The following is an 11,338-nucleotide window of genomic DNA, read 5'->3' on the forward strand; positions in this document are numbered from 1 at the left end:
GGGGGAAGGTTTGAAGAGGACAGTGGAGGCCTACGCGCAAAGGGGGGCTGGAGATAGAGTGCAGGGGTGGCACCCATGGACAATCCCACCAGGCGGCCACAGCGCCTTTTCCCCATGAGCCTCAACTTAGCCCTTTCAATCTAAAATTCCAAGCCACCGTTACCAAACGACAAGAGTGGGCATGCAATTTGCATTCCCTGAAGTTGAAGAATCTTCTAGAATCCCCATGCTGTCCAATTGACACACCCCAAACATCTCTAATCGAGAACCACGGACAGAGGTGGAAAATACCACTTGCGTGCCGTCTTGGATAAGGAACAGTAGTGCTTCTGCGCTCCCCCCGCACCCAGGCTATTTCTCATATCCTATTTCTCCACCTACTCTTAAGGCCTGTCTTTCAACCAGTTAGTTCCCACCCACTCCAGCCACTGTATCTCTGCCCTACATCCTGAGCCCCAGGCCCCCAGCCAGCCCTCTGGCCAGATCAGGATACAGCCCCTGGCCTACAAGTTTGGGGAGAAATCACAGCAGGCAGGGTCCCACAGGAACACCAGAGAAGTCTCTGGAATAGTGTTCATCTTGGAGTCAGACAAACCTAGGATTTAAATCCTGGCTCTGAGGCTTACCAGCTGTGTAGCCATTGGTAAAGTTACTTAGCCACTCTGAGCCTCAATTTCCTCATCCATAAAATGGAATGTAGAATGATTATGGAGATGAGATAAATAGTGTAGAGTGATTATGGAGATGAAATAAGAATAGGTATGAACTGTGTTTGGTAAACATAAGAGTTACAGAAATGCAGGTGATGATTTATTAAGGGACTGTTTAATAGGAGGCAGGAATGGGGAAGAGGATTTTTGTTTCTCCCCTGGCTGCCTGACAGAGCTGTGCGTCTGAGGAAAAGCAGCCAAGTTCAGCCTTCTTCTCTCCTCGGGGCGCTCTCCCCACCTCAGGCCTGCAGAGCTGGTTTCTAAGCACCATCTCACATTCCAATCACATTTTTTTGTGGCTTCTGGAAAAATCTGCCATAACCTGTAGCAGAGTCTGGGACCACATGTACGCACTTTCCTTCCATTCTGGACCCGATAATATGCCCCCACTTGTCCCTGCCCCTCGCCAGGCCCAGGTGGGATTGTCAGAGAGTGGTCCCCAGTGATGACCTGTGGACTGCTGAGCCCCAGCTGGGGGCCCCAGGACCAGACAACAACCAGCCTCCCTCCACAGGAGGGACAAGCTGGGGTGGCAGGCAGTGACCATGACCCCGTCCCCTACTAGGGGATGCTGTGGTAGATAGAATTGGCTGCTCCTTCCCTCGTGGCCAAATATCCACATGCTTCTGTTAGTTGGTCGAATTTATATGAATCTAATGGATAAATCACATGAGTCAAAAGGTTCTAGACTTAGCGAACAAGTACTGGAAAAACTGGAAAATGAGTCACATGTCCCTGAAGGTTTTATTTGCATCTAGTCTCCCCTTGTCTATCATCCTTCAACTTTCTGTGATGGCATAGTATGACCTATGACGTCATTTTAGCACAAATTGGAACAACCCAGAATTACACAATGAATTATACCCATGTCTAATTATAATTATTAATCAGTTTATAATTGCCTGCCTAAGACCTGGCTCTTGAGTCATGGCAGATATGATAAGCTTGTGCTGGCCAGCTTGTTTGTGTTTGCCAGCTACTTAGAACTTTTTTGGACTTAAAATATCCGATGCACCACGTATGCGTAAGGGCCATTTGTTGATGCGTAGGCATCTAACATTTAATTGAAAGTCAGGAGAACAGAAGTGCTGTCCATTCCTATCGACAAGACACTGTGCAAAGCTGTTTGTCTATTTGATACAAAGTACTTTACACATGATGTTTTCTGATCCTACAACAGCTATCATCCCCATTTTACAGATGAGGAAATTGAGGTTACGTAACTTAATCGAGGAGCCAGAATTCGAACACGTGGCCGTTCTTTTTACCGTGTCACACCGCCTTCCAAAACATCGCCAGCGCTGCCCCGCTTTTCTCTGCCTGGGGACGCGGGAGCTATGGTGTGGGATGGGGGGTCTGTAGCTGTGCTGACGCCTGTGTGATCTGCGCCTTGACCGTGTCTCCACTCTGTCTCTCCAGTGTACACACACAAGCAGGAACCCCCCCAGTATTCCCACACCTCCCGGTTTCCATCTGCGATGGTGGTCACAGATACAAGCAGCATCAGTACGCTTACCCACATGTCTTCCAGTAAACAGGTAATGCCAGCAGGAGGGGGGGCGGGGGCAACGAGGGGGGGCGGGGGCAACGACCCAGGCTGTTGATGCGCAGAAAGGGTGACATGACAGTGCCCTGCGGACTGAGCCTGGTCCTTCCCAGGCCCCTGGTTACTTGCTAAATGAATCCCCAAGGTCAGAGGGCAAGGAAGATGGGCCACAGGCCAAAAGGACGTCCTGCTCCCCCAGCTATCCCAACAGAAGCACTAGATGACCAGGGCTTGATAAACCACTGGAGCCTGCATTACACAGAGTCTTTAGGTATTGAGACTGAGTATTTCCCAGTGGATTGAACAGTGGTGCATGGAAAAGGTGTTTCCAAGGGCGACTCGGAAAAGTCACACCCTCTGTAGCATTTCACGCTTTGCAAGAGGGATCCCTGAGGGTTCTCCACAAATCAATCAATGGAAAAAGAGTAGAGAGTCAGGGTCCTGAGGCTGACTCCCCCGTCCAGGACCCATGCGGGACCCAGAACACTGTAAATTCCAGAGAATGACCCAATTCTCCCAACCCATGGAGATTCCCCAGTAGACAGTCGGGCCTTACCGGGGCCTGCGTCTACTTGTTGTTTTATCAAGAAACTCAGAATTGACTTCCCAGTGCACTACAAGCGGGAAATCCAGAGGCTTTGTCACTCTCTCAGTGGATGGCTAGTTCCCACCTCCAGGTAGAGCTGATGGAGCAGTAAAGCCAACCAAAGACAAGGCTTGTCACTACAGCTTGGACAGCTGGACTGTCACGGGACACAAAGAGTTAGGAAACGGGACAAGAGTCTGAACACGCAGGACACTTCCAGAATAATACAATAGGACCTTTTAGGAGCTGGGGTCTGTGCGGTGTGGGAACTGTCCGGCCTCTATTGATTACTAGATAAGTAGGCGACAACCTTGAACTTCGTGTCAGAGGCTCTCAGCGGGGTTTGGTCTTGTTGATGGTCTTTTTTCCATCCGAGTCCTGCAACTCACACCTCTTTCACTGCCATGTGCTACCAAGCAGGTTCTTTCATGGGCTTGGGTTCTCTGCTCTTCCCTTTGCCCACATCTCCTCCTGGTCCTGCCATATTATAGAGCAGGTGGGTTCTACTCCTGGTTTTGCCCCTTGTTTGGTGACCTTGACCTCTCCGAGCCCTCATTTCTTCACCTTTAAAATGAGAGTCATAGCATGGACTTGTTCTGGGGATTCGATGAGGTCATGGAGATTAAGTGCCTGGCACGTCTTGGGTGTGTGCATGTGCGCTCATGAACACACGCACGCACGCACGCACGCACATGGCGTAGGCAGCTGGGCTCTGGAGTTGGGGGGAGAGGAAAAGGTGTGTGGGACCTGCTCTGCCACTCTTCTCTCACCCAATGGAAGATGAAAGGACACCCCCCCCCCGTTGCCCTGCCCTTCGACTCCCGTGCGATTTCCCACTCTTTGTAGTGAGCAGGGAAAACATTTATCTGTGCTCACAAATCTCAATCAGGGGGGCAGCCAGGCGCAGCGGCCCTGCTTGGGAATACCTTCCCCTTTGAAAGGTTTATCAATCCATCTGCCGCTTGGTCAGCCCTAGACAGGGCTCTGATTAATTATTCCTGTCTTTCCCAAGTTGACTTTGATGCTTGCTTGTTGAAACAAGCCCTCTGAATTCAGGAAATGGTCTCTTAATCAAAATACTCCGAGGTGCTCTCTGAGACACGGCACTGGCCCCCAAATGGCTTCTCCCCTCCGCTGGACAGAGTGGCCAGCCGACCTTGAAGCTGCATGAACAGCCTTCCAGAACCACCGTGAAGTTGTCCCTAAGTCCCTGGGCGGTTCAGGAGTCTCGTGGTACACTCATTTCTGGGATGATGAGAAGGATGATTACATTTAGGATCAAACTATTCACGGAGCCCTTCAGGTTTCTACTTCTCGTGAACATGATCTCATCATTTTCTTTTTACTGCCTGGTATAAGGAATGTACCAAGTATTCCTTGGTACAAAGGAATGAACTGAGGCTCAGAGAGGGAGAGTGACCTGCCCAAGTTCTCACAGGTGGTCAGTTCTAGAGCTGGACCTTCAGACTCTGGGCTTTGACTCTAAATCCTGCCCTCCTTCCACTTCAACAGTACTTGCCTTCCGATCTCCATCTCTAAAACACCCACAGCGTTTGCTGCTTTTGAGGTCTCAGCGGTCAGGAACAAGCATAAAATTCAGCCCACGTAGGTGTCCCCATCAGGCAACTTTCTTCCTCCAGACTGAAGGAGAAGAGGAATGGGAAAGCACAATGAAGTCCAGGGTAAAGGTGCTGCCTCCCGACAGAAAGATCCAAGGTGGAGAAAATTTGTACCAACTTTGTTCCCCAGGCAAAGGGTCAGAAATGAATTCTGAAAGAGATCTGGTGGCAATTCTGTTTTCTCTTTGTTCTAAAGTATTGTTTTCCAAAATGAGTTGCAAGACTGTTGCTGGGAACCGGGGGCGCATGGTGTGAGGAAAGGAGGATTCTTCGGTCATACATGTTGGGGGAATGGCTGGGCTCAACAGCTGAACACCCCAAGGGGGGGCTTCTCCGACTCTTCCGTAGGCTGTTGTGTGCATGGAATGGGGCCATTAGTGTGCACAGAGGCTCCAAGCCAAGCGTCCTGGACATCACTCCTTGAGAGGCAGCACGGAGTGCTAGGAAAAGCCGGCAGCCTTGCCCCATGTGACCTTGGGCGGTTAATTCACCCTGAGGGACCATTTCTGCATTTCTCCTGGGGAAAATCCTACCCCCATCTCACAGGTTATTCCCAGCAGCCTTGCCCCATGTGACCTTGGGCGGTTAATTCACCCTGCGGGACCATTTCTGCATTTCTCCTGGGGAAAATCCTACCCCCATCTCACAGGTTATTCCCAGGGCCTGAGAGAGTGGCTGGGACATGGTGAGGTACTCCATGTGCTAACTCCCTGCCTCTCACTGCTTTCCATCTGTGATCCTTTGGGAGATACCTTCTGTTGACTCCTTCAAAATTTAACTCATTGCTTGGTCCACATGGGGTCAGAGGAGGTTCTGTCAATAAAATTTCTCAGGATTAGGACTATCTCTCAAGCACATCCCCCCTCTTGGGCCTGGGCTCCGGAGACCTGCTTCCCATTTTTATGCTGACTCACACATGTGCTCTCCTCCCTGGACTCCCAGGACTCCCGGACTCCCAGAAAAAAAAGCAAATCATGCAGGGGCCTCTCAGAGCACCAGGACCCTTTGTGCTTAGCCAAATGCCTGGCCTATAGTAGACGTTCAGTAAATATGAATGAATGAATGAATGAATGAATGAATGAATGCATTCAGACTAGCATTTTTGAGTGCTTCCCGTTTGCATAACAACACTCCAGGTGCTTTGCCATTCTTACTTTTCCCCGCTAACCCTCCTTCCCATTCTGCAAGGTAGATATTTTTAATGCCCAACTTACAGAGCAAAACACTGAGGTTCAGAAGTGGGGAGGGATCCGGCCAAATTCACACAGATGATAAATCTGGAGCTGGACTCGCTCCAGATTCATTCTACCACGCTCACCTTCTCCTGTCCCTTTTTCAGCACTCAGAAAAAATGACCCAAGGTTATGTAGGCATAAGGTTCAAGCCAGGATTTGAACTTATGTCCGATCCCAGTGTTTTCGTTGTCAGGACAGACCTGCCCCAGGGCCGGGTGGATCACATTTCAGGAACCTCCGGGCTGGGTCTTTCTCACCTGCAGCTCCTACAGCTCTGTGTGCCTCCCTCCCCCTCCTCCTCAACCGTGGGTGCTGGTGAGTTACCATCTGAGTGGGTCTGTGCCCGAGCTCCTGAAAACAATGCCCGGCAGTCTGGAACAAGACCTCAGCAAGGCACTGACATGGGTTAGAACAAGTGTGGGCAGGCTGCACACCGAATCCTGTTTCCACAACCTCTGAACCCACTACTCTGCTTCCTAGTTTACAGAGAGGTCAGGAGAGGCCCCTCCCACCCACCCACCCATCAGCAGTCACTGCTCAGGGGTGCTAAGAAGGAGGTGGACGGCCTCTCAGAAATCTCCGGCAGCTGCTCATGTCCCAGCCTTCTCCACTGGTGGTCAGGCAGGACGGTGTGATGATTAGGAGCACCGACTGGGCAGTTAGGCCAACCCAGGCCTAAGATCTTACCACTTTCTACCTGTGTGACCTCAGGGAAAAGTCCTAGCCTCTCTGAGCGTCAGGTTCCTCCCTTATAGTGTGAAAATGATGATTCCTCTTCCGTGGGATCATTAAAAGGACTAAACGCAGTAAGTCTTGTAACATACGTAGCTCGGTACTTGGCTCAAAACACCCCGCCCATGGCAGCTGGGGCAAACTGGGCTCCCCCCACTTGGCAACCCTGAGTGTCTCTCAAACTTAGGAAGGAAGATTGTAAATGGCAAAGGGCACTTATTCTCCCGTGACCATCACACTCAGAAGGTAGAAGGAAGTCATCTTCCTTGTGTTGAGGAGCACAAACTTTTCTCTTGAGAGACTCTGGGCAAGTTACCTACAATCTCTCTAGGCCTCAATTCCCTCATTGGTAAAACTGGAAGTACAATCATGACATTTATTTATTAATTTGAGAGGGCGAGAAAGGCAGGGGAGGGGCAGTGGGAGAGGGAGAGAAGTGTAAGCAGGGTCCACACCCAGCACAGGTCGAAACATAGGGGCTCGATCTCATGACCCTGAGATCATGACCTGAGCCAAAATCAAGAGTCAGACGCTTAACCAACTGAGCCACCCAGGTGCTCCATCATTACTTTTAATTAATAGAGCCATAATTAGTCTAATTTAGTAATAAGAGCGGTGAGTTATCTGTACTCATTGTCTCTACTTCCTCAGCTCCAGTTCTGTCTTGAGGCCATTCCTGACAGCCTCACACTGCACTGAAACCTCTCCTGTCCAGCTCACTGGTACCACCATGTTGTCAAACCAGTGGGTACTTTTCCATCTCTGCCTCTGACATAGCCGATCACTCCCTCCTTTTCTCCCTTGGATTTTAGGACAGTACCCATTCCTGGTTCTCTCCACTGTGGCACGCCTCATTTCCATTGCTGGCAGCTTGTCTTCCCAACATTTAGTTGTTGGAGGGCCCTGGGGTTCATTCTCTGCTGTGGTCACTCCTGGATGATCTCCTCCACTCCCATGGCTTTGGATCAAGTGTCCACACTGATGGATCCAGTAGTTCTGTCTCCAGTACAGACCTCTCCCTTGAATGCCCATTCATAAATCCAATGCATCTTTGGCATGACAAGCCTCGCTAAAATAGGAACTCTTCATTTTGCCCCTGTTTCTCCCTACTCAAACTGCTTCTTCCTTGGGCTTCTCCATTTCCAAAAATGGTACCAGTTGTTCAGGGGAGATACCTGAGAGTCTCCTTGATTCTCCTCTGCACATCCCACAACCAGTCCCTGGATAAGTTCTGCTAGGGATCCTGCAAAATGCATCCCACATCTGAGTGCTTCTCACCTCCCTACCAGTCTACCCCCTTCCCTCACTGATTCCCTACAGTGGCCCCAACTTCCGACTCCCACTCTCACTCCTGCCCCACAATGGTGGTTATGGTCTGCTCACTACGTAGCAGCCAGAATTATCTCTCAAAAGGGGAAACCAATCATGTCACCCCTGCCCCATCAAAACTCCAATAGCTTCCCATTGCAACCAAGCCAAAATGAAGGCTTCCTAGCGCCCAGTGTGATCAGCCCCCTGCTGACCCTGCCCTTCTCACCTCCCTCCCCACCTCCCTCTTCCCCTCGGCTTCAGCTGAGCCATAATTGAGGTGATCCCACTTAAGGACTTCTGCATTTGTGGGCTCCATAATGCACATCTTTGCATGCTTGCTCCCTCATCTCATTCAGCTCAAATGTGACCACTTCAAGGAGGCCCCTCCTGATTGCCCTCTGTAAATTATTCCCTTTTCCTTCAAATCAGTCTAACCTGTTATCATGCATATTTTTTTCTACAGAGCATTCATCTCTACCTGAAATTTTATTTTATATACACGTGTACTATACACACACACACACACACACACACATATGTATATTCATTTACTTATTTATTATTCAAAACTCTCTCTAGAATATAAACTCTGTGATGATATGGACAGGGTCTTGTTCATGGCTGCATATGCCCAGTGCCTAAAAAAGCCCTAAGCCTGTAGAAAGCATTCAAAAACGTGTTGAATGAATGAATGATAAGGGCTGATGTGTGAATCCAATACAAGGATGCATGTAAAGCCCTTACTTAGCGCAGTGCCTCACATAGTAGGACCTCAGTAAACATTAGCTCCTGCCATATGTAATCAGCCCCCTTAGAGCGAGGACGTCCTTAACTGTTACCACAGCTACTACCACCCCTTCCAGATCCTCTGGGCAGGGCCCCCGCAGGGCTGGGTGTGCCAGGCCTTGGTTCTGAGGGACCCCAGTGCACCCCTTATCAGCTGTTTGTGTTTAGACTCTGAAAGGGACAAATAACTCTAGTACCTCTGACAACATTTAGGGCTCTGCCACCATTTTATTATGTGAGCAAACATTTGATAGCTGGGAAGCCCATCCCTAATGACAGGTCATAGAATCTCGCTGGCGTCTCCTTATCTGCCCTTCTTGTTTGCTCTCCTATTGAAACCTGCAAGGTCACGAGCCATTTTCTCTCTCCTCACCTGAAATCTGAAAATTGGAAAAAGGCTGATAGTGGGAAGTAAAGAGACTCGAAAATGGGGGTGGGTGGCGAGAGGAAGAGGAGGCAAAGGGTATCAGAGGACCCTGACCAGGGCCTCAAGAATTTAAAAGGGTCAAAACCTGTCCCCTCGAATGCAATCACACTCTGAAGAGGGCTCGCAGGCCCAGGCACCCTGTGCAGCCCCAGTGTTAATTCTGAGCCTTTCCCATGTATCAGTTTGCCTGACTCCTCAACAACCTCCATTTCACAAGTGAGAAAACTGAGGCACAGAGAGAGTGCCGGACTAAGAGCACAAAGCTAGGAGAAGATTCTTAACCTCAGAGCATATTAGAAAGAACACGTGCCCGAGGGCACCCAGAACCAGTTTGAATCTCTGTCTCTATGCTGTCCTAGTTCTGAAACCGGGTAATTGGCTCTCTTTGAGCTTGTCTTCCTAATCTCTAAAATGGGCATAATGGCAACCTTGTACAGGATTATGGCTGGGAGCACTGATGAGATAATAACGCAATAATAGGCCTTTAGTAGTAATGATAGGTGTGTGTGTGTGTGTGTGTGTGTGTGTATGCACATATAAGCTCTTGAGTGTTGAAGGAAGATCCTTAGAGAAGGAGCCATTAAGCCAAAAGGCAGAATTTTCCCCTTAGATGCCAAAACAAATGAAAGGGAAGGAAGAGACAGAGGGAAGCAAAAAGGGCCTCCCTGGAGAAAAAGGACGGGAATGATGTTCCACGACCGCCAAAATGAATGAGGCCCAGGGCCCTGGAAGGGGAGGCCACCCCAGGATGTGGGCCGTGGCTCCTCTCGGGGGGTTTCTCCATCCATTCTGGGGTCTCCTGCCCACCCACCACCCCCCCCCCCGCCGCCCACCTGGAAGTCTGGCATCAGAGGCCTTCAGCCCAGAGTTCTTGTCTTAATAGGAACAAGCCTGTAGAAAGCACTTTGCAATTCCCCTCACGCCTTCCCGTGAGCAAGTGGTGATTTTCTTATGTGCTTTATGGCCTGTTGCTCAAGTAGGTCATCAGTTCTGGCCAATCTGGGAGCTGATTAGAAATGCAGGTGCTTAGGCCCCACCTCAAGCCCGCTCGATCGGAATCCACCTTTTCACAGGCTCTCTGGTATTCATGGGTCCATTAAAATTTGGGGATCAGTGGTCTAGGGGACCCCTGCCCTTAGAGGTGTTAGGAAGAGGACCCTTACTTCCACGAGAGGCAAGAGCTGCCGTCCAGCTGCCGTTGAGCAACCACACCGAGCACGCTGTAAACCCCACGCTCACAGAAAGAGGAGCTTGACTTCAGGATAAAGGTCAGCGAGTTATGACTATTTCAAGGTCTGCAGCAATATACTGCTGTCTTCTGAAGTGGCCGGGAAACCTGGCTCGCGAGTTTCCCTAAAGGGAGCATAGCACCAACGCGGGGGCACTGAGCGGGCACTGGGGGTCCTCAGCCCACGGCTGGCTGAGTGGGGTCCAGGCTCCCCTGGAGAAGCCAAATGAATGGCCTCATCCCTGCTGAATGCACGCCGCTGAGCTCTCTCTCCTCTCTCTGCAGTGCCCCCTCCAAGCCTGGTGATGCCCACCCATCACTTACTTTGTGCACAGCAACAAGGACCCTATTTGCCACACCGTCCGCCTCCAGGCAGCTGTCACGGAAAAGGCCAGTGGCCTGACAGGCACCTTCGAGAGAGGTCCCTGCCTACCTGACATCCCGCTGGTGTCCCGGACAGACAAGGACAGCCCGCTGGGAGGCACAGCCCAGAGTGCGGCTTCCCTCCCCTTCTACGCAGTATTGTCGCCATGTCTCTCCCAAGATGTCCAGGACTCCCATCCGGCCCACGGGTGGGAGCCGAGAAACCACGGAGGAGGAAGAGAGAAAGCTGTCGTGTCTACGTTGCGCTCCCTCGTCGAACAAACTGATGTGAAAAACTTGAATCTGTTACTGAAATGAGGAGGACACGTGCTATTGAACTGAGCCAAACACACTGTAAATATGAGCAGCCTCCCGCCCCCTACCCCATCCCAGCTGATCTTGAGATTTCTTTTGAAGAAGTAAATTTCTCCAATGGGTGTAAACTATAACCTAATGTAATTAAGTGCAATTGCCCCTCCGCTTCCTCCCCCCCCCACCCTGTATATAATACTAAAGTGTCTATTAGTTCTCTTTGTAAAGGTCGGAGTTGAATCTTCCAAGTGATTGGCCCCCTTGCCCCCTCCATGGAGAAATAGCCTGAGTCGGGAGTGAAAGCTCCTCCCCCTTTCCCTCCGGCCTGGACACACACCCACACATCAGGACCGTGTCTGTGGGACTGACCACCAGCTAACGCCGGCCTCCTGTTGTGAAGACACACCTCTGGATCCTGGAGGGGCCGCACATGGCGGCAGACTGATACCCTAGCTTCCGGCGGGGCTGGGGGTTCAGCCAATC

General features: G+C 50.6%; 1 protein-coding gene across 4 annotated transcripts in view; it reads left to right on the forward strand.

Moving 5' to 3' along the window:
* The window catches only part of HNF1B (HNF1 homeobox B), a 51,423-nt gene extending 40,547 nt beyond the window's left edge, over window positions 1-10,876 (forward strand). For 2 of the 4 annotated variants that reach the window (XM_045888117.2, XM_045888118.2), the window contains exons 8-9: window positions 2,130-2,248; window positions 10,466-10,486. In XM_045888117.2, coding sequence (XP_045744073.1) covers window positions 2,130-2,248; window positions 10,466-10,486 — 140 coding nt within the window. Of the gene's footprint in view, window positions 1-2,129; window positions 2,249-10,465 lie in introns of all 4 variants that reach the window. The other 2 variants (XM_064582183.1, XM_064582184.1) reach the window with 1 other exon arrangement.
* Window positions 10,877-11,338: the final 462 nt, after the last annotated feature.

Source organism: Mirounga angustirostris, unplaced genomic scaffold (genome assembly GCF_029215605.1).
Source record: "Mirounga angustirostris isolate CCGP_5_RB_7025 unplaced genomic scaffold, mMirAng1.0.hap1 SCAF_17, whole genome shotgun sequence".
NCBI classification, from domain to species: Eukaryota; Metazoa; Chordata; class Mammalia; order Carnivora; family Phocidae; genus Mirounga; species Mirounga angustirostris.